Source organism: Siniperca chuatsi, linkage group LG21, assembly GCF_020085105.1.
Source record: "Siniperca chuatsi isolate FFG_IHB_CAS linkage group LG21, ASM2008510v1, whole genome shotgun sequence".
NCBI classification, from domain to species: Eukaryota; Metazoa; Chordata; class Actinopteri; order Centrarchiformes; family Sinipercidae; genus Siniperca; species Siniperca chuatsi.
The window spans coordinates 8,040,886-8,064,471 of NC_058062.1; the positions used below are offsets into that span (position 1 = coordinate 8,040,886).

Genomic DNA, 23,586 nt, shown 5'->3' on the forward strand with positions numbered 1-23,586 from the left:
TCTGTGATTCATACCTTGATTGATGACTCCATACTGGTTTGCCACTTTGGTGACATACATGTCAGGAGCTACACAGAAGTCACTGGAGGTCTAGAAAAACAAGAAAAAGACTTAAAAATGAAGGAGACACAGCTGTGGAAACATTTTCACTGTATACTAACAACAAAGCAGTCAAACAACTTCACAAACACAAGACTAGATGTGTCATCTTTGATGGAACATGTGAGTAATTGATTGCAGCTTTAAAAACACTTTTACAATGTGACTGACTTCAAGTCAGCTGAGAGCAATCACATAAACCAAATCGAGCATCAATAAAGTAGTTTTTGTCCTTCATAAGGCAGCCAAATAAGCTGCTTTGGTCTTCTGTGAACAAGGGCTGCAATATTATGGCTACAATGCTAATCCCAAATATTTCACAGGTCTCACCACCATTAATCTTAAAGTTCCCCTCCAGACATGTTTTAAAGTATGTAAAAATACTCTATGATTAATATTTTGTTTAACATGGTTATCCCACATAAAAAAAAAAAAAAAAAAAAACTCTTAAAAAAAAAAGGGGGCTGGGAGCACATCTACTCTTTCTCCCTCATCGAGAAATTCTGGATCTATGAATGCCCCGCCCACTACTGCTGCGTGTTAGGTTGACTGGTGCCGGTGAGAGCATGGATGTGGGTGAGAGGCATACATCCATGATGAGAGAGCGATGCACAACGCGTCAAGATGGCTAGAGTTAGCGGAAACTTCGATGAGATTCTGCCATACATGTTTGAGCAACTAGCAGAAGTATCAGAATGGTAAGTGTAGTTAGCATCTTTTGTTTGTTTGTTTATGTTGTTTGTTAGCTTGTAACTGGGATTGGCTGACACAGCATGAGAGGTTGTGAAACATACAATAATATCTATTATGATGTTATAGTGTGTTCACATTGTTGTTATGTAATGTTAGTAGATAATGGAAGGAAGCTTCAGGGTCCGGTTTACAGCAGTTAAACTTTTGAAATGAACAATATTTGCATATTCATAGATTCTGAGTAGATGTAATTTTAAGAATGTTAATGGTATTTTTTTGTGTGTGAAAACCATATTAGATGTAAATTATTATTCAAAGCAGAGTATTTTTATATGGCACACTAAATACAGCCTTAAAGATCCCCTCCAGACATTTTTTACAAGGTTAGTGTATTGCCTTGCATTACATCATATAGGTGTTTCTATTTTTCTTGTCACTCCACATTTTATCAACATTGTGACTCTTGAACTGTACTGATTAAGAGATATAAAATGCCCCTGTAGTCACTGGCTGTGTACACAAAATTCATGTTATCCAATTATGTGTAATGTACTGTGTACAGTAGCTCTACCTGGAAAACAAGATCATGCTCTGATGGAGACACTTACCGCAGAGACGGCTAACTCCATCCCCAGGGAGACCCAGCTGATCACCAGAGCCACTACGCCAAACAAGCACACCCTGGGGAGAGCAAGAGGAGTTGAAAAGTTTAAGTATCTCCTACCTGCAGTGTTGGAGCAATACTATCCATATGTACAACAATTCATACAGTGTAGAGCGAGATATGTTTAAACTAATTAAGTTGGTCCTTTAGTATGTGTCAACTGTTCACATGCATCACATTGGACCAGTTTTCTTTTGAAAGTAACAGATTATACAAACTATTTTAAGTTAGATGCAGCTAAATAATGATGTGCTGGAAACTGTATGGGAAAAGTGTGGAACAGGAAAAAAACAAGCTGGCTGAATCACCATAGAAGACTCTAAGATACTAAATTAACCATTGTTGAAAATAAAAATACAAGGCAATTAACAACAAGCATTGCCATACTGTGTATATAACTTACTATGTACAAATGAAGTGTGTGACTACATATTTGGCATAGAGATGCCTTTTTGCCTTCATCTGCCATTAAAAGAAAAACTGATCAAAAATGCACACACATTAAGTGGATTAAGTGATATGAGCGATTAATGTTAATATCATTTTCTTTGGCAATGTATTATTTTTTAGGGCCTATGAAATGCAAAGAGCCTTTTTAACAGCTGCTCTATTTGATATAAAAGAGTAACCAAAATATAAGTGCAAACCAGTAGATTTAAGTGTCATGAAGTGTCATTAGTAATCACTAAAATACGGAGGGTGTGATACTTATGCTAAATGAATTGTGACTGGGCAGATGATACTTTATAGAGCATGAAATCATCCTGACTAAACAGTAATGACAAGGTGTCCCTGATCAGTAGAAGGCTTCATGTAAAGTAATTGTCTCTCATTCTGTGACAACAGCTGAAATAATTTCCCAGGGTAGAATAATTTTCCCTTAAGTACTCTCATGGCCATGGTCTTGTGATGAGACTCACCCTATAAGTGTTCCTTTTGAGTTGCGAATGAGGCCAAACAGCACCAGAAGGCAGATGAGGACATCGAACAGTAGCAGGCCTATGTAGCCCAGCCACCTGTGAAGACAAATGTCATTAACAACAAAGAGCAGCACATCATAACATCTCTCAATGAAAGAAGGGCTTTATCTTTAAAGCAAACACAATAATTCAAACACTTTGCTCATAAGAGCAAAATTCTTATAATTAACTAGACAAATATGTTTAGAACAAGGAAGAATTTATTTTAAGATTGTTCAAAACAAAGGCCAAAAGGATGCTAAAAAGATTTGTGCTTGCTTTTTAAAATTTAAATTTATTGAACAATTACCATTAAACCTGCAATTACAGATTTTTTTCTTAGGGGGCAGCACAAGTTTTGAACACAACATTGACCTTTTTAGTTGATATGGCGAACTTGTTGGCGAACTTGTTAGCAAACTGTTGCTTATTTACACATCCAGCAGTTATGGAACAACATTATCATTCATGGAGCCTTGTTTCTGGCCACCTGACGAATGTAAGTCCAATATTCACTCTGTTTTAGCTCTGTTTTTGGTTTTTAAAGCTGTGGGCCGGACAGCTAAACAATGAGCTGAAAAAGTGGGAAACTCAGTGCAAGTTTGAGATTCTTGGTAAGTCAGCTACTTAATGATATGCTGAATAAGTACGACTCATTCCTCGTTGTCTGCGCTCGCATCGGCCTCCTACTTCTGATTCACTCAGAGATTTTAATGCAGAAACATATTCAACAGAACAGCCCCAGCCAACACAGTCTCACCAGGGAAGAGAAGTAAATTTCAACTTTTCGACAATATATGAACTCAAGAGATGAGTGACAGCAAAGTCTTCACAAGGCAGTTAACTACTGAAGGAGTGCGTGTCTGCACGGAAAGTTTAATAAAGAGATGTAGCACATGAATCAGGGTCTGTTGTTGTCTGCGATGCTCATATGCTTATCAACATTGCTGCTGCCACTCCTTACTCTGCAGCATCAGACAGGAGCTGAATAGAAGTTTTATTTTAGTTGCATTATTCTGTATGGCACTCTCACCTGTACCAGTCATACAGCTCAATCTTGACGGCCAGCTCCTCCAAGGAGATGTTGGTGTTGTCCCAGAAGGGAATCTCCACCATCTGCCTGACCAGCTCGTCCAGCTGGCCCTGCAGCTTTTGGATGATGGACAGGTAGTCTGCGTGCTGCGCATACTGGCCTTCAAGCTGTTGCAGATTGTCGTCTACCGTCTGGTTCAATGAGGATGTGCTGTCATATACCTAGACCCAGCGCAGGGACAAACAAGGTCATGATGGAATTGAGAAAAGAAAAAGGGGATTCACTACACAGCTCTAGTGGTAGGGGTAACCAGGAACACTCATGGCAGAAGGGCGATGAATTATTAAACACGTTGGTATAATTTGTACTCTCACTCTTACCAGCTTCTGCACCCCAGTGATTGTGCGGTTAGCATGGCGAAGGGAATACGTCAGTCGATTCACTCCATCACAAGTCTCGCCGTTTCCATAGAAACCGACAGCAATGCCAGCACTGAGGGGAGACAAAAGGAAGGGAGGGGAGACAGGGTGGTGAGGAGGAGGGATTAGCTAAAAAAGACACAGAGAAGAGACAGACAGGAGAGCGAGCGAGGGGGATAGCGAGGCAGTGAGAGAGGCATGTGAACTCTACATTAACCCTGTCGGTTCAGACCCCAGTCAACAGGCTCCTTTCAGCTCCAGCAGAAAGACTCCATACAGAACCATGGAAACACAGAGGAATGGACCAGCTATGCCCCAAACCCCACACTAGGGCTGACAAAGGCTGTACTGAGGCAGGAGATCAGCTCCCATTTGCACAGACAGGCCTCAGGTTGTAGAAAAATAGTTCTGGCAACTGCATGGGAAACCATTTCTATAGGTACATCAAAAACATTTCTTTTTTTTTTGTTTTACAATATTTGAAAATATTCTGACAATTTTGTGTGTGTGCAGTTTGCAATCCTCTGTCTTGACATATAGTAGGGACTAGAAGCTATTCACAGTGATAATGCTTTGTATGTTCTCTACATTTCAGTGACAAAAATAAACTGCCTTTCTGTGCTCTGAGAAGCAATTTGGAGTGAGAAGCGATATCTCTTCCTGTGTTGCAGCTGTTGGTCTTTTTGCTAATCCCCATCCTATGCCAGAGTGGATTTGATCAAATAGGATGATGGTGAGGGAATCACTCCAAGCTAAGTCAGACCAAGTCTAACAGTGTTCAGCCAACTGCCCTCAGTGAATCAGTGGGTTTTCTCTCTTCCTGGAGGGCTGCTAATCTCTTCCTCTCACACTCTGCAGTGTGAAAAAGGTGAACAGGGGCAGTGTCACAGCGAAAACAAAACCAACCGCTGTGATGTGAACCTGTGGAAACTCTGTACTGCTCTTTCAATGTTGGAGAAAACAACACTTAACATAATTGTGAAAACACAGAAAATTGAGATAATCCAAATATTGTTAACAGTGGTACAGTGCTTTGTGCAATGATGCCAAGCATGGACTCTGTCAAAGAACAAAAAATAACAAAGCACAGAAATGTATGATCTTTCCAACTTGTTTTTCCTGCTTTAACTAAAACACATTTGTGCGTGGGTACAAGCACACACAGATACAGTGATTGTAATGCAGTTCTTGTACTCATCAGGTCCCCAAGCTCTTTGTGCTACTCTGACGGCAACCATGATGGCTCTCCAGTGGCACATCAACAGGAGGAGGAAAACAGGAAACAAATCCAGTGTTCAAAGATAGGAAGCATGTGCAGATGGTACAGTTTTCAAACTATCTACCAAATCTATCAAATATAATTTTCCCAGCACTGCTGTACAGTCCCAGCAAGATTGCAGCGTTTTTTTGTGACTGCTACAACCCGAAATGGAGGAGTATGCAGCAGTTTTCTTTAAAAATTAGGTTAAGTTAAATTACATTAATTAAGTTTATAACTTACGAACAAGTAAGTGCAATTTTGTGGCTGTCAGTCTGAGTGTAAGTCTTGCCTTAGATGCTCAGTTTAGGGTAAAAAGTCCTTTTGGTTTCTGCTAAGAGGTTGTTTTATTGAAATGTGATTTAAATGGACCTGGGATCATTTTGTGTGGTTAACTATTTCGTCATTTGCCAAATATGCAAGCATATTCTTTTTTTGGCAGTTTCTTATGGAAATATTGTGGGGACTGAACAAAGTTTCAAACATCTGCAAATGTGGAGATTTATTGAATTTGTGCCTATTATTGTGATTATGAAATTGCATGTTGCTGGGTTTATTGTTGGTTGGTTTGGTGGATACAGAGAAGCAGGCTGTTTCAGGCTAGTTACTGCCACACTCTGAATCTGTAGCTTTTTATTGTGTGCAGCACTGACCACATCATTTACATATTTAGCTCAATCAGTCAGTTGTTGACTGATGTCGTGCCTCCTTCTGTATCTTTGTCTCTGGTGTGTGAATGCAAAGTATCTAGCATCAATAATACTATTGGTGAATGCCTTTTACAGAAAATGCATACAGTGTATATCTTAAAAGATTTTTCACTCCTGAGATTTAGTTGCCTTCTTCCCTTTGTTGATTCTCTGACAAGCCATCAAAGACCTGTTATGATCTTACGAGGCATATGCAGTGGGACATGGCAGGTGATTTACAGCAAGATCACTCTATATAGCTCTCCTCTCTTGATATAACTTTTCAGGATAGAAATGAATCATGACCCTGTGTAGGGATGGGAATCGAGACCCGGTTCCAGTTGAGAACCGGTTCCAAACTGTCCGATCCATCAGAATCGCATGCCTCCCAGCTTATCATTTCCTTTTATCGATGCAGGCATGCCGGTCGCACTAGACAGGTGAAGTGATCGTTAGGTTACTGGAGTTGATGACAAAGTTACAATAAGCAGAAATTCAGCTGTGGTGTTCAGATACAGTGACTTAAACCAACGGTGAGTAAGAAAAAGTATAAATAATATATAATTTGTTATGCTAAGAGTAGAGGAGTCCACTAGGCTAATTAATGCAGTAAATGCCATAGGCTTAAGCTAATAATGGTGGCAAAAACAACTGGGGAAACTGTTTCTGTTTCTACACTGTGTTCAGACTCAGAGATAAAACAGTTGTGTTTAAGCTGAAAACCTGTGTAGGCCTACTTTTTCTTTCAGTGGTGGAATGTAACTAAGTACATTTACTCAAGTACTGTACTTAAGTACAATTTAAAGATACTTGTACTTTACTTGAGTATTTCCATTTTATGGTACTTTGTACTTCTACTCCACTACATTTCTTTGACAACATTAGTTACTAGTTACTTTGTAGATTCAGATTATTCATAAAAAATATAAATCAACTAATATATTATAACTAGAATTATAGAGTACAGTACTTCTTCCAGCTCTGCCTCCCCCCACAGAAAATTGATCAGGAATCGATAAAGAGTCGGACAAATAAGCAGAATTGATAATGGCATTGGTATCAATAAAATCTTATCAATTCCTATGCCTAACCCTGTGTTACATAAAAAGGACATGTTACTATGCGTGGGGATCTGAAAACATGGACTGAAAGCTCACCACTCTGATCCTGTGTTTTTACTCACCTGCAGACAAGTGTTGCAATGATGACACACCAGGCTGTGCAGCAGCAGTCAGCGCTGGGCTGCTCCTCGTTTTTGTTCCGCCGGCAGCACAGACAAATGGAATAGAAGAGCAGGAACAGGAGGTCCAGGGCCAGACAGGCGAGCGCCACACCTCCCAGTAACAGGATGGACTGGTGGACAGAGGGACAGGGTTATGGAAACTTTATAGCTCATGCCACTTTCACATTAATAACAGTCGGGATAATGGACTTCCAAAGTGTCCCACAGAGGAACACCACACCTGAAGAACAGCAATGAGCTTCAAATACATCGCCTTCTTAACTGCAGAATATATTACATTATTATTTTGTTGATTTGTGTGCATCAGAAGCTTTCATAAATATATTATAGTCTTTGCAACACAAGATCTTACAATTGTCTTAATCTTTGTCCTAAATCAAACTGAAGGCAAGTTTTGTGCACAAGTGAGTAGAGCACGCACTCTAATCGGGAAAACTCCCTAAAATAACTCTCTAAAATAAGAAAAGAAAAAGGTGCTTTCGATTTTGATGAAGTCTAGAACAGCCTGTTCATTTATAAATACAGCACTAATTGTGGACTGGATCTCTTAGGCCTTGTTCAGACTGACAGCCCAAATCCGTTTTTTGGCATATCCAGATTGTATCCAGATTGATTTTAGAAAGTCTGGACAGCCAAAAACCACATGAAATGCAATTTTGCAAATCGGATCCAAGCCACATTTGGAGGTGGTTTGAAATGCGATTTCAATCAGATGCGTCTCAGTGCTGAATAAAGCCTTAGAGACAAATGAAAAACAACAACAACAACAACGACAAAAGCCCTCTTTTAAAGTGGTCACACTATGCATTTTGGCTTTTTCCCTTTCCTTTATCGTGTTAAATATCATTTTTGGGCATGTAATAGGTTTGCAAAGTGAAAAAGCCCAAAGTCTACCCCAAAAGGAGTTACCCTCTCCCACACAAAACACTGCTCCTGAACTGACTGAAAACAGCTCAATTGTAGTCCACCCTTTACTTCCGTAACGCATCTATGTCACTATGTAACACGTGTCCTAATGCACGAATTAAGCAGTTTCTACAAGTACACCTAAATATGAAATTAAAATATGACAGCGTACAGTTAAAACATTGCGTATGAAAAATAAATTAGTTACAAATTAATAACTTATCACTCCGAAACGTCTTGCTCCAGTCTCGGTTGTGAAGCTGGTTCGGGTTGTTGGAACATTTACAGCTGAACCATAATGGTTGAACCGAAGCCATAGTTACCAGCTGAAGCTACTTTGTTTTGGATCACACTACCTTGCTCATCATGAACCCCCCTACTCTGCTTCTTGGCTAGTAGTCCTTACCTAGGTCCTGCGTATGTGCAACTCCCAACAAAGATCAAATAGAAGTGATATGCCTCACTCAGTAGATAAAACGGAGCGTTCAAGACACAGGGTGAAAAGTGGTGCTGCAGCTATGTGCAGTGTGAAAAAATTAAACCATGTAACCCTTTTCTGGTACAACCCAAAAATATAAATTATTATTGAAATTTGAGAGTAAATGAAAAGAAAAATGAAGATAAATACTTCCTGAAACACTCGACAAGACAAAACTAGTAGCCTAATATCTGCTGCATATTACAACCATCAACATTATACACTGGCAGAATTTCAAACCTAGCAGTGGAGCATTATTCTATCATAGTCAAACCTCTGAGCCAACAGCAGCACTGTCTATGTAGGTCAGAGGGCCTCTGTGTTCACTGTATACTCCCGAGGATTCACGGCTGGGGCAGATTTCCATCCTGACACTTTGTTTTGAAAAAACCCGGGCTTGTTCTATTTGTTCAGTTTTCTCAACAATGCATCACAGTGATTGACACGCCCTGATGCAGTATCTATTGACCTGAGTAAACTCACTGCCATGAATCTGCAAGTTCAAAGCACAGTCTTGACAACACAATATTTGGTGAGACTAAATCCTGTTCAGTGTTGACTGTGATACAAACAAATGACAGACTGGATAATCAGACTCAAATACCACTGAATGACTTGGCTCCTGTACGTTGCTCTGGATAGTTCAACCAAACAGGGCTCACTGAGTGCAACAGCAATCCAGGAGTAAAAACTACAATCCTGCTGCATGTTACTTTTGGTGCATCTCTTCTATATCATCTGTACAAGAGGTAAGAGTGTCAAAGTCAAAGGCACCCAAGGTTGCATCATCATGATGTAGTCCTATAGTGAGTACCACTAACAGCTCAGCCATCTGGACAAGTAAGACCTCCCCTGAAGCCTGAGTGAGAGCATTTCCTTGACAATAATTAGCAGCCTGTCATCACAGTGGGTTAATAATTATGGTTTAGTAAGCTAGCCTAATGATAACCTATTTCATGTTTTGCTCTTGTCATGATAAAAGAGTGAAGGGCGTGAGATAACATTCTCAAACAGCTGTATTACCTGCGCATTTTAATAAAATGTGCATTACTCCAACCATTCCGTCTCCACTGAATATGCTTTTATTTTTACATGAACTTCTAGCTGTGCACACTGTGCGCCAAACATACAGCTGCAACCATTATCGAGCAAATGAACCCTTCCTGTATCCTACCAGGAAAAGGCTCCCAATCATGCCTCAGGGAGCTGGACAATAACAACTGTGAGGTTGTACAATGATGACCTTTTTCAGCAAAGGACTCCAGTATCACCTCAGGTAAATAATATACTCCTGAAAATGCTCATTTTGTATGAACTAGAGTCCATCCTTCCCACCAAATCATGAATCAATTGAAGAAATCTGACAGCAAATGTCTTACACCTACACAAGTTTGTCAAAGCTAAACAAGAATGTGATAGCGTTAGCCTTTAGATTACTTTCATTTTCAAACAAGAACGCCTGTACAAGCCGTAGCACATCACTGCTGGTGATGATGATGCATGTCTGGAACGTGTCTTCCTGTTTCTGAGGAACCATGATTTGCTGAAACATACTCTACAGTAAAAGGGAAGCACCATTATCTCATGACTTCCATCCATGTCTGCCAATTTTTCCCTTTTGGTAAAAATTACAGTCTATCTCTTGCGATTCCCTTTGTAGTCTCTGAAACTAGAATGCTACATACTCATTACCGAGTTTCTCAGAGCCTTTTAAAAACCACAGCACCACCGAAGATGTGTTAATGACGCATTTTCAAAAAGGAACAGCATAAACAGTCCGTTAACAAATGAATTACAGACATATTAACATTTTAGGGTCAAACGATGGTGGTACATTTAACTCTTTATAATGCCCATGACAAAAAAACAAACCAAAAACCCTCCCATACCAGACAAAAGCTTAAGTTAACTGAACACTTGAATCAGCTGTTTCCACAGAATTTAAGATTGCTAAGTATTCCTTAACTTCTGACAACATGGCCTTCATAGATATTAAAAGATTTATTTGTTGAATGTAAAACCAAAAAGGTCATCTGAAGTTAATGCTGTGGAGGATAACAGGATATATGCAGAGCCATTTCCCTGGACGCCTGTGGGTCAAATCTAAAGGTGTCTGTGTCAATCACTGTTGTGAGAGGCATAACCTGCACACCAACTGAGGGGTAACAGAAACCCAATGGCATCAGCATAAATGAGAGCATAGTAAATGCTACACACCTGCCAAAACTACCACTGCAATAAGAAAACAATGTATCACTTGACCTAAATTTTGAGATTCTCTGAACAAATGCCATGCTGCTCTCCCCTCCCCCAGTCTTAGCTGTTCATCAGGCAGTGTAGTCCCTTGCTGCCAGTTGAACTTCTTTAATCTGGACATCTAGAGTAGATAAGGTTTTTTTGGGTACTTCAGTCCGAATGCCCTTCACATGGTATAACAAATACAAGTTATCATTATATCTTAAGGAAAACAAAATATGAGGAATATGGTCACTCAGGTCAACGTGGCTTAGATCACTATACAATGCCAGCTGGCTGGTGTCTGGAAAAGGTCAAGACATGGATAGAACAGCTACACACAGATGGTGACATGGATCAAAAGGTGAAGAGAAAGAACAGGTGCAAACAGGTCATCTGTCATTGAGAAAAACAAATCATTTGTACCTTAAACTTAAGGCTGCATACAGAAGCAAGTACTAAAGACAATCATATTCTCCTTATTATCTTGCTCCTGAAGGTGGAAACTGAAACAAACATTAGTTGTAAACGTTCATGTAGGCATCTTTAGGATGCCTGGGAATCGCAACTTCTAGGGTCATTTGATAGGAGGCAAAGCAGTCAGTGAGGTATTTTTACCTGTTGATATGTCCAGTCCTCTGGTCGGAAATCACTGCTTGTTTGCTCAAACTTTAAGTTGAAATGGGGAAGTCTGTGTAGAAGGTTCACCCACCATGGTGGAGAGTAGCTAACCACTGCTGCCATGGCGAGTAAATGTCAATGGGATCCACTCACCAAACAAGAAAGCAAGGATGCTTGAAACTGTAAACACAGAGAGGAATCCACTTCAGAACATCAATCTGTATCCAGGATGAAATGCAGATGCAGTATTGCTCATCTAGCATGAGAAACAGAGTTAGCAAGCTAGCTCGCGTTAGACATACGAACTTAGTTACTACCTAGTAAAGATGAAGTGTTATTTTGACTGTGCCTATCAAAAATATTTCATTATTCACCTAAAAAGCAATCAATACGTAATTTAAAAGCTGTCCATACTATATTCTATCGTTTAGTATTTGTAATTACAAGTACAGCCATAAATACAAATCGATAACTTGACAAACACTGATGTTGCTAGTAGCATGCTAACATTAACTAGTAGCTATAACCCCCGGCGACCTGAAGCTTAGCCAAGCTAGTTAGCTTGTTAACCTGTGAACTTAACTCAATGTTGTGTCGCTAGCGGGGATCCTTTTGTAATGTTAGCTGTAAACTCCCGAGTGCCGTGGTCCATTTAAATTTTGTTCCTAAAACAGCCCGTTTTTTAAAGGTAGTTATACCTGTAATGTGGCTAGCGTTAACTCAGCTACCGTTAGCCGGTTTAGCTGCTGGTTAGTTCAGTCCGCTGAGACTCGGGCACGGAGGCGAATAACAACAAGAAGTCTCTTTTGTTCCACTTGACATTCTGGTCAGCGGTTTGTTACATCCTGGTTTGTTTGGGTGGTAATTCCTTAGTTCCTCTCTTGCAGTCCTATTCCACCGCAACGGCTCAACAAGCACCTCCGAGTAAATCCTCCATCCAGTTATTAAAGGAGTGCCAGGCAGGGAGACTGGGGCCAACACGGCGACTGTTCACGACATTCACCCAGCTGCCAGATTACCCGGCTCGACCCACACACAGCCCACCTCACCGCCGGCATGAAAATGGCCCAGTAGCGCCACCCAGAGGCGCCACAGTGTTGATCTAATGAGAGCTTCAGGTAATGTCGGACATATATAAACTACTTGTCGACTGTATTGTTGAAACAACTAGGTGGTAAATACAACGAAGATAAAAATTGTAAAAGTGAAGTACATAGCCAACCTTAACAGATAAATTAAAATGCCCATTTTTTCCCATTCTGTGCTACTTGATTTCAAATACAAATCTACAAATAGTTTCATCATGGCATTTAAATATTACGAAAGCCGTATTTACGACTTTACATATTCGGGAATCTGAAAGTACTTTAAGGCAGCGTTATTATGTCGAGTTTGAAGAATGAGGAACAGAAAATCAAACCAAATTAACTTGCACAAGTGAAACCAGGAAATAAACAGGACGAAATAAGACAATAATTGCCATATTATTTGCTGAAATGTAGACTGCATTATTCACAGAGTTAGACAGGAGCTGCTGGGACATAAACACACGCACCAGCGCTTCTTCACACCTTCAAAACTTAAAACTTTAGTTTGCTACACGCTATGACACACTCATTAGCTACCAGTGCATGTAAGTGTCAGTTTATACTGCTCTCCCCCAGACTTGGACTTTAACCAACGTTCACTACAACTTTAAGAAATAAATTACTTGTTTTTTCTTTTCTGCAGGAAATCACATGGAGGTGCTCTTGTGCTCACATGACAGTCTGAACCATGGCAGGAGCGATCAATGAAGGTACAGTACGAAAACTTCTTAAAGTCTTCTTAACACAGTGTTGCCATAGCATTTCCTGATTACTTTGCTGTTTTGTTTGGTGTTTCAGTGTCAAGCTAGTCAAAAATATTTTACTGGATGTTTTAAAATGTGGATGTTTCTGCTTGGTGAAGTCGCGGTGTGAAGTAACCAATGAGAACTTTTGGGTACATGAAGATCTCGGAATGAAGTTGCTCCACCTTAAAACCTAAAACACTTCATGAGTGATGAGTGGTTGATCTTGTTTTGAAACACCTGTTAATGTTTTCTTGATATCCGTTGAGCTGCAGTGAATATTACTGTTAAAGATAATGCCAGAGGTGCAAAAGGTTATGAAAGTTTTGATGCTTTTTTCCTGCCACGTGAAAAACAGTTGTGCATTGCAGTGCTATAGCAGCATTCATATACTGAAATTACCTGACGTTTCATATCTTCATCTTATCTACCATTCACAGCTGTAAGGCTCTGAGAAGGTTTTTAATGTACTGACTCTCTAAGGTTCTCCTTGTCTCTGAAAATATTACATTTATGGATACCTTAAATGATCAGAGCAAAAGCTGTATAATCTGTGTTGGGATAATATAAAGTCATATGATAGAAATAAAATAAGCAGTTGTGTAAAAGGTGATAAGATCACCATAATTTCAGCATTGAGTACCACTTATGTAAAGTAAGGTCCTATTTTGTGTGTGTGCTGCTGATGAACGATTTCTCATGCTTGGGTGGTTGTGATGCTATGTAGGTGTTGTTCCTCTTTTAGGCTCAGTTCCTGCCTATTACAGGGAAGTATACGAGGCCATCCGCTGTAGGACAGATGAGAGAGTGCAGGTTGAAGTTTTTCAGCGGTTGCTCCAAAGGGCTGATCTCTCCAAGGCGGTTTTAGGCCAGGTGAGTGGTTCACACTTTACTGTGGGGGACAAATCAAGATGCTGCAGGAAGCAACAGTTTCTAAAAAACTGCGATAGTTTGTAATGAAACAGAGGCAGCACCCACCATAAACAACAGTAAATAACATTTTCAAACAAGTATCACTTTTTGTCTTTTACCTGCCTGATACAGCTTGTTATAATGAATATACCTTGAATTTACATAATGGAGGTGTATCTCATCTATCCATGCATCCATCCACATACTCTTTATATCCACTTATTGGCTCACATAGACTCAAGGTTTCAGGGTGACAAGGGGCTGGAATGTGAAATAATTATTGATTGGTAAATTAAAAAGGCTGATACCCCTTATTGTTCTAATCAAAGGAATAAATTAATAAGTTAAACACTTGAGTATATGATATACACAAATATTTGTTCTGATAAGATAGATATAGGTGTAATGTCTTAACAATAGCAAGTAGGTACAAGCTTTGTGTAAGCTAGCAGACTTAAAGACATGGGATTAATATTATTCACAATTTGTGAGATTTGGTTCTTTTAATGCTGAGATATATGCTAATGGTACAACACATCCGTGTTCTACCATTGCTCTGAGTGTATAAAGTCTGGAATATTTCAGAGCCAGCTCATGGTTCAGTAGAATTTCCCTTTTCCTGACCTTTCAGCATGTCATCGCTTTTGTGTCTAGTGAGCACTTTTTGCATAGAGGAATGCAAACCACAGTTGAATTTAGATCTTGGACTGAAAAACGGTGACCTTCAGGTTATATTGTCTTTGTCCTCCTTCAGATTGCTGAGCATGTTGACTCCACAGATGGATTCCTGAGCAAGCTGTCACTCTATAAAGCGCTCGCTTTGATTGCTCTTGCTCAGCAAGGAAAGCAACCAAGCCCCAACCTCTTGGAGAACTGCATACAGGGTAGGTGATAGTGTCACAGTGACAGCAGAGCAGAGCAAAGGCTGCGCTTAATGAGTAGCTTGATAATTCCTCTGTGTGTCCAAGGGCACCCTCAGCCATCCCTCTGCTGTTAAGACATTTCACCTGTACAGGGCAACGTTTTATTGGCTCACATAGACTCAAGTTTTCATTTCCAATAGAAATTCTCTGTGACAGTCTACCACTTGGATACACCCACCTGTTGTTTTAAATTAGATATACTGCATAATATTGTAATGGTAGAGGGACATTTGGGAGTATTTATATATAATGTATTTGTACAAAAATATACATTTTCAACCCATACTTTTTGTTTCTTCCACAAGAGTAGAAAAGTTTGACTTAATTCAGCTTCATTTGTTTTATTTATTTTGGTAGAGAAGCCTTAGCTATGTTTAAATGTTGCATTCTTTCACTAGTCCCACAGTGGGAAGATGATAGGGGGGAGTTTTATGGTTTTCATAGAGGTAGCCATTATGCTGGCTTGAGTTAGATCCATTCCCAACCTTCTGTGATTATTTAAGGCTCTCTCTGTTATTTCAGGTGTGGCCAGTATGGTAGCTAGCTGCATGCCACTTCCTCATCTGTGCAAGAACAAGTTTTCTGCATTTGTTGCTGTACATTGCATTCAATTCATGACCTTCTTGGAATGTACAGGAAGGGATGAATAACAGTTCACATGGACACCATACACAATGCTGTGCTAGCTAGAGACAAATAGAGCGAGACACGTAGTAATCTGTTGAAAAAGTGGTTTTGACACCAGCATTCCTCACAGATAGGAAATCCATTCCATTCTATATTTATCGATTTAATCATAAAAAACAAATATTAGAAGTTGGGTGCTGTTTGTGTGCTTGACAGAGTTACCAAAACCTCAGCTCGGGGAGCCGAGGGACTTGAGTGCATTGAGGATGCAGCCAGCTCAAGAGGACGTACTGACGGTGTCCCAGACGCTGGACAAACTGCTGGTCAGAGACACAGTCCAGGTGGAACTCATACCCGAGAAGAAGGGATTGTTTCTCAAACATGTGGAGTACCAGGTCACCAGCCAGGCAAGGGATCCCATAAATCGTACTGCATGTAAATGATTGTGTTAGAATAACCTCAACAACAAGAAAGGCTGAAAATGTGGCGCAGTATTCTTCATGTTTGTCCTACCCTTACGTTGATGACATTGGCGATTAATGGGTTGAAGTAACACCATGGCTGTACTGACTGCTGCAGAAATATATAAATGTATGTAGACAGACATTACATCATTTATTCTGGGGCTCCTGTTACAATAGTGTCAGTGTTTTTTGTTGAGTAAACATTTCCCGTCTACATGAAGAAAAGTACTGATTTCAACCCTTCCATTATCAGCTAGGTCTAAATTTCCAAAAGAATGTTGTATGCACTTGTTCATTTTATGATTATTTTCTTTCTTTGCTTTTTGTTTTTTAGCGTTATAAGATATCAGTTTATCGGCGCTATAGTGATTTTGATGTCTTCCATGAGGTTTTGCTTCAGAGATTTGCCTACAGAGTGGTGCCGGCACTGCCACCTAAAAGAATGTTAAAGGGAGGTATGTTACTCTGTCTGAACATCTACACAGTTACCATTGTATTTCTTTGTTTCTGCATTTCCTCCATCTTAGAGTCATTGTTTCTGAACCCATTATTGTTTTCAGAGCATTGTTAGGATTTTTTGAGTTTAAACACTTTACTGAAAGGTCAGCAGTAAGTATCCAGGGAGTTCTGGTAGCTGAGAGTTGTGTTACTAATGTTAATACAAACTGTTATTCCTGCAGTTTCTATTGTTTCAAACACAGTCATTGTCATTCATCAATGTTACTGCCTGGAAGAAACAAGGAAACTAGTGATGCGTAAAATGAACTTGTTTCAGTCCACAATGGCTTTGGAATGATAATTATGTCAACACACACAAACTGAGGAATCCTTGCAAAACACTCGATTAGACAATTTCTCAATTAGAGATCTTCATCAAGTACAGAATATGTCAAAAAAATACCACGCATGTAAATCCGCCATCCCGCCAGTTTTCCTCTTTTCCTCTCATCCCACTGATATGTGTAGCTCAAGATCTACTTCAGTGTGTATATATATGATTATTCCTTGTTCATACATAATCAGTGTCAGAATTGTGAGGATTTCAGGATGTCAGTAAGAATCTGCAAACAATACATTTACATGCATTGCACTTCTATAACATTGTTGGATTCACGATGGACAGTTCTAAAAAAAAAAGTATTAAAATAGATGCAGCAGGAAGCCTACATTACCCACAATGCAAGTTGACCACAGACAGTTCAGTTGGAGATTCGGGTGTGTTATGCTATTAGCAGCTAATGTAGCCTCGAGCCGCTAGCCTCAGGCTAGATATACAGAGGTCTGGAAAGCTCACTTCTTTCAAACTCCACACCCCCTGATTATTTTCATATTCAAACTTCAGCACTAGTCTTCAGCACCAACTGACGCTGACTCAAGTGACTTCACTTGAGGCACTTTACCAGACTTCGTGCAGCTCCCTCTGGAGGCTTCATACAACTTCTTTTCACATATGCAGTAGTGCTCCACAAGACCTGTAAACACACTTTGACTTGTAAAATCAGTAGAGTTCTCCTTTGATGTTCCTATTCATTTAAAAGGGATGCTACATTATAAAAATTGGCCTTAAACATGGTTTCACATTAGTTTAAACTGACTGTCTGCCCTTATAGTTTATAGCTCCAACTCTACCAACGTTAACACTCCTGATCAAACTGTGTAATGTGTTCTCAGGGTGCACTTCTACTAAAATGATTCCATAGATTTTAGTATTCTCTGGTATCTGTCCACAGTCCTGACCTCCGTCTCTGAGCGTGAGTTCATCGAGGGGAGGAGACGTGCTCTTGGCAGATTCATTAACTTGGTGGCACGGCATCCCTTCTTCTCAGAGGATGAGCTGGTCAAGACCTTTCTCACCTTCAATGGCTCCGTATGTAGTATTTTGGTAACTTGCTGCCTCAGTTTGTGGCCCAAGGCTAGTGCACAATTAGCATTATCATCATGATGGCTGATAGTGAAATGCATTCTGTTCCAGCTACTCAGTTTCTTTTTTCCACTCACCCACTCCTCACCCCTCTTCCCAAACAGGATGTTCAGACTAAGCTGCGTGACACTTACAAGAAAATGGGCGATGAGTTCATGACCAACAGAATCGCAACCCTGGCAAAGGTTTGTCACATGTGTGCAATGGAAAAATCCTGACATACTTTCCCCACACAAATGACTAATTAACAATTGCATTTAAAATTTCAAAGAGCTTTGTTGGATCTGTTTTGTAGGAATATCTCCCCGCTGACATTCAGGCTCAGTTCTCGACAAGCAGAGAGCTGATTAGAAATATTCACAACAGCTTCCACAAGCTGCGGGACAGAGCTGAGAAAATGGCGGAGCGCTCTAGAGAGAATGCAACTGATCTTCTGATGTTTGGCAGAGAGCTCAGGTATTTCATTATTATGAGTATAAAGTTAAAGTCTTTCTCTAGTATCCAGGGGTTCTGGACTGAGAAAACAAATGTTAATAAGTTTCCAAATCCTCTGTGTTGTTGTGTCTCTTCATGCTTGTCAGCTTGAAATGAGTTTGGAAGCTTAGACACTACAATGTTACATTGTGTCCCTGTAATAACTCTGTTTTTGTCAGTACACTGGGCTCAGATGCTTCGTCTCTTCCCTCCTTGGCCTCTTCACAAAGCACCTGGGGGACCCTCCGTCAGTCTCTGAAGAGTCTGTCCGTGGAGTTCGCTGTGCTATCTGACAAAGCGGCTCAGCAGGTACAGCCCTCAGTCCGACTCCTTCATCCCCACCACCTGCTCTGCTGTGCTTGTCCAAAACTGGCACTGGGTAGTAAATGCTGTTTTGCTAATGTCCCCAGGGCAGACGGGAAGAGGATGATGTTGTGGAAAAACTGAATCTTTTCCTGGATTTGCTGCAGTCGTACAGAGTGAGTCAGTTTCACTTTTGGTTTTTGCTTTGCTCATTTAACCTGAGCCCACCTACAGGGGTCCCCAACCTTTCATGACAGGTGATTTTGTTTTGATGTTTGCATGTTTCACATTGTAGGCCAATAATGCTCACTTTATGAAGCACTGCAAAACTGATTTTATCCATCAAGGCATTAAAAACAATCTCCTGTTTTCTGATGGAGAGACACGATGAGGAGTTGTATATGAACAGTAAATCCAGGTTCAGTTAGTAACTAAATTCAGGTTATTATGTACTGATGTAATTTTAACAATAATACACCCTATTTTTTCTCACTTGGAAATGTAGTTCTTAGTAGTGGGTGGGTTGCAGAGATTAAACAAGGGGACTGGTGGGCAGATAAAGTGGCATTTTCCATAGCCTCTACTAAATCTATTAACTGTAATATTTAAGGTACTTCCATAATTTGTGCAGTCAATTCTCCTTTGGCTGTTATGTATATTACCATGCCATTGTGATGCAAATGTGAAGAGCTTTATGTGACTGTGTTTTTCTCTAGGATCTATGTGAGCGCCATGAGAAGGGTGTGCTCCATGAGCACCAGAGAGCTCTGCACAAGTATAGTGTGATGAAGAGGCAGATGATGAGCGCCACGGTGCAGCCCAAAGAGCAGGCATCTGTGGAGCAGCTGGAATCCCGAATTGTTCAGGTGGTCAATCTCTTTCAGTTTCCACATTTTTAGGATCAGGATGCTTCCTGATTGATAGCATATTGTTTGAAGTCATTTAATACTTGATAAATAAAATGCTAAATTGGCCTGAGTGTATCTATTGCTAATACACTCCCCTTAAACACAGTCAGGACAAATCATGTAACCCTCCATCAGCCAATACTCAAATTTAGCATTCTACTCGATACCTTCATAAGTGCATTCACTAAATGGTTAAACAACATCCACTGGGTATAAGTAAAAGACATGTGAGATATCTGGAGAGGTTTTTTTACATACAGTTGTATCCCTGTTGGTTTTCATCTTGTGACTGTAGTTCCTCTTAGTCAGTGTGGTTTGCCTGTGTTTAGCATATGTGGTCATAAATTAGCCGAAAAGATGACTGTTTTGTCAGTTGACCCACCTTGTTATTAACTGTGATTCAGTTACTAAAATCAGTTACTGATTTTTAAGTCCCTTTCCATGAGGTGTTTAGATTATTACATCAACAGACAGGGTGTTATAGATTTCCATATTTCAGAAACAAGCAGCATTTTGTTTTTAATGGGAAAATCTATCAAATAAAAGTTGATTTAGGCTTCAAAGCAGTTAGAAAAAAAAAACTGAGTTGAGGAGATTTGCGCATTTACTTATGTCCAGTGACCAAAAGTTTAGTATTGATTTGCAAGAAAACTATTGTTCAACAACGATGGGATCACATAACATCCACTAATATTAGTTGTGCTACATTGTTCTAAAGAAAGTGGGTCATCTCTATCTAAACAAGTCATGTTAGCAGCTCTATGACAGTGTACTTATGCACAGTGAGGCTTTGAGCTAATTGCTAATGTCAGCATGCTAACATGCTCACAATGAAAATGCTAACATGCTGATGCATATAATGTTTACCATGGTCACCATCTTAGTTTAGTGTGTTAGCATGCTAACATTAGCTAATTACAACAAGTACAGCTGAGGCTGATGGGAATGTCATGAGTTTTGCAGGTAGGCTATTTGGTCATAAACCAAATTATTGGACTGATTAAAAGTTCACTAAAGTAATTACAATTTACCCCAAGGGGAACATGAAAGTGTGTACCAAATTTCATGTTAATCTAATAGTTATTGAGATATTTCACAAAAAGAAAAATGTGAACCTCATGGTGGCGCTAGAGTAAAAGCCAGGGGATCAGCCAGAGGCAGTAGGATTCATCCTCTGGGGACCATGAATGTCAAATTTCATGGTAAGTCAGTAAGTTTCAGTTTGGACTAGTGATGGACCCACCGACATTATCACTAGCATGGCTAACAACAGATATTAGTAAAAGTAGAGTAATATGCTGAGGTTAATGCAGCCTGGCTTGTAACTTTACAATGTCTGCAACATCCTATAACTTTGATTGTTTCTCTCCTTTGCATGATGCAAGCTTATACTTGGCTTCTTCATTAGTGACAGACACCAGTGTTGGTGTCAGTAACCGAATGAGTTGGTGATGAACAGGACTAAGCAATAGTTCATTTGTGAATCAAATATAGAGCCAATTCAAATTTAATGAAATTACTTATGGGCATCTCCCTGTTTTGGTAATGTGAGCTTTGAGAGATTTATCGGCCTCATCTCATCTCTGGTATCATTGGAGGAAAATTTCCGCACAGAAAACGTTGCTGATTATTATCATCATTTGATAAGTGGTGACAATTTCATGATTTTTACATTTTTATTATCCTGTTAATAGCAAGAAAATGCCATTCAGACCATGGAGCTGCGTAACTACTTCTCCCTGTTTTGCCTTCATCAAGAGACACAGCTGATCTTCATCTACCTTCCAATCACATCCCACATTTTGGGAGCTTTTGTTAATTCTCAGGTCCAAGGACACAGAGAGGTAAGGCTGCTTGTGTGGAAATCATTTTTCTACAGATCCTTCTCTACGTGGATACAGTGACCCTCCAGGAGGGTCAAATCAGTTTTAAATTAGCTTTTAAAGTCCAACGAAAGAACTAATAATGATGGATGGTATCACTGGAAGGATAATCTCCTTTTCTAGGATTTTAGCTGGCTTACATTTCACATGAATGAGTGAATCTCCCATATACCTTTTGCTTATTTTAAAATCAAATAAAGCACAAGGTATATATTTCTTTGGTTAGATGCCTCTATCTGAACCTAGTCTTTATCAAATTCCAATATAGCAACATTATGAGGTTTCTGTGGATCTCAAAGTACTTGAAGCTAATTTTACTTAGATGTTTCCTGAAAATGATTACCTGCAAACCACTAAGCAAGATTTTGATGCACTTTATTCTATTAGTATTAAGAGCTTTGTGGAAATCTAGGTAAAGAGAAGTCACTTTTTGCTTTCTTTCCAGATGGGAGAAGTGTGGAATGAACTCCAGCCAAAGCTCGGATGTCTCTTTGGTGGCAATAACGGATTGAAACCCCCCATCTGAAACCTAAATACACAAGGTGGAGGGAGAGAAACACTGCCGCTAATGAGGATCAGAAACTGGAAAATAACTGTAGAATGCACAACTGTTTTCCTTCTACAAAGTCGTATATTACACAATATATATTCCATTCAGTGTAAATGGATTCTCAACTTCTGCATTTATTTTGGGTTTGATCAATCATGTAAGACAGTGGGCTCATAAATCTGTCATTTCATGCTCTGCTCGATGAGGAATTGATGTCCATTTCCAATTCAAGGAAGGAAAATCCTCTAAATGCTATTTTACAAGGGACCAGTCAGCTTGTCAGACGTGACAGTATATTTATGCAACTCATTTCCTAAAGCCTCTGTTTATAACTTAACCTCCTAAGAAGTTTTATACACTAAGAGAGTTGAGTAAAATTGCGAGGGACTGAAAGTTTTACTTTATTAAAGGATGGGACTTTTTTACAGCTCCAGACATGAAGGTTTTTGGTTTGACTTACTGAATAACTTTAGACCAATGTATTTTTGATACAGATTTGAGCTTATAAGGATGTGTAGTAGCATACTTTGCATTTTTAATGGACAATTGTGCTATTTCTCTTACTGTTATTGTGTTTACTTATATGTAGAGCAACATCTTTGCTTTCTGCTTAAATTGTTTGCAAGACTCCCAGTTTTATTTTATAAGCTATTTTGAAAGGCCTACACTCAAAGTGTACAATACTACAAAGGGCAGAGATTTATTGATAAAAACGAGTGGCATAATGTCAACAATAACACTATAATCTATTGATTTACTACCAAAGACATATGATATAAATTCACTAAAATATACAGCTGTGCAATAAATCACATAACAGATCAAATTAAAACATTTAATTATCACCACCTTCATTTCTTTAATTACACTGTAAGGTTTTTGGCCATATCACTTAATAGATGAAGACTATTTTTCATAGTTGCAGACATCATAATTTAAATTTGTTCGATACTGGATATTGTTGAATTTTCCATATACTATTAGACTTCTACTTTTCAGATATTTGGCATGAAAACAATGATGCACATTTTTGTCTTCACACATACAGTCAATCAGAACATGATATATAAAACTCAAAGGGACAGTTTGCCACATATGGGCTCATGTTTTGGAAGTTAGCTCACAAATTGTCACCAACTGATGTCATCTCAAATACACAAACTGACTGTGTTGAAATGAAAGATGCCAATATGCAAATCAGGATATGTATATATTAAAATTAATTGTATGAATAAACTGTAAAAGTGTGTACAGTATGAAACACGTTTGTTTTGGCAAAAAGTATCGGGAATCAAGTTAACTTGCAAGGAATATGAAACCCAATAAAATGCTTATTGTAGATATTGTAAATATTTTATTGAAGAAATCCTTGCTGAATTATGTTAAATCAGTTATCCTGAAAAATAAAATGAGATTTCTTTCAGTGTATTGCTGCTTAGCTTTTTTGCTTTTTTAAATTATGTAAAGCGTGATTAAAAAAAAGAATATATTCA

General features: G+C 39.3%; 2 protein-coding genes and 1 long non-coding RNA gene across 7 annotated transcripts in view; 2 read left to right on the plus strand and 1 right to left on the minus strand.

The window, feature by feature from the left end:
* The window catches only part of ttyh3a (tweety family member 3a), a 26,782-nt gene extending 14,444 nt beyond the window's left edge, over positions 1–12,338 (minus strand). Inside the window, exons 1-8 of one of the 2 annotated variants that reach the window (XM_044180224.1) lie at positions 11,996–12,338; positions 11,295–11,477; positions 6,998–7,167; positions 3,829–3,940; positions 3,449–3,669; positions 2,377–2,472; positions 1,401–1,473; positions 15–90 (exon numbers count right to left, since the gene is read on the minus strand). In XM_044180224.1, the coding sequence (XP_044036159.1) occupies positions 15–90; positions 1,401–1,473; positions 2,377–2,472; positions 3,449–3,669; positions 3,829–3,940; positions 6,998–7,167; positions 11,295–11,420 (874 nt within the window). In that variant the 5' untranslated portion in view covers positions 11,421–11,477; positions 11,996–12,338. The remainder of the gene's footprint in view (positions 1–14; positions 91–1,400; positions 1,474–2,376; positions 2,473–3,448; positions 3,670–3,828; positions 3,941–6,997; positions 7,168–11,294; positions 11,478–11,995) is intronic. The other variant, XM_044180223.1, reaches the window with a different exon arrangement.
* On the plus strand, positions 598–1,951 carry LOC122868373. Its single transcript, XR_006376093.1, has 2 exons — positions 598–797; positions 1,355–1,951. It is a non-coding gene; the product is annotated as an uncharacterized LOC122868373 (long non-coding RNA).
* snx8a (sorting nexin 8a) lies at positions 12,287–23,521 on the plus strand. 4 transcript variants are annotated; one of them, XM_044180226.1, is made up of 14 exons: positions 12,287–12,415; positions 13,029–13,095; positions 13,856–14,001; positions 14,795–14,924; positions 15,807–15,997; positions 16,389–16,509; positions 17,785–17,921; positions 18,080–18,160; positions 18,271–18,431; positions 18,629–18,758; positions 18,860–18,928; positions 19,469–19,618; positions 21,355–21,504; positions 21,989–23,521. In XM_044180226.1, exons 2-14 carry the CDS (start codon positions 13,074–13,076, stop codon positions 22,067–22,069), a joined length of 1,569 nt encoding a protein of 522 aa, XP_044036161.1. In that variant the 5' UTR covers positions 12,287–12,415; positions 13,029–13,073; the 3' UTR covers positions 22,070–23,521. The 4 variants fall into 4 exon arrangements, with proteins under 4 accessions (XP_044036161.1, XP_044036163.1, XP_044036160.1 ...); XM_044180228.1 differs by having other exon boundaries at positions 13,874–14,001; XM_044180225.1 differs by lacking the exon at positions 12,287–12,415 and adding an exon at positions 12,691–12,930.
* Positions 23,522–23,586: the final 65 nt, after the last annotated feature.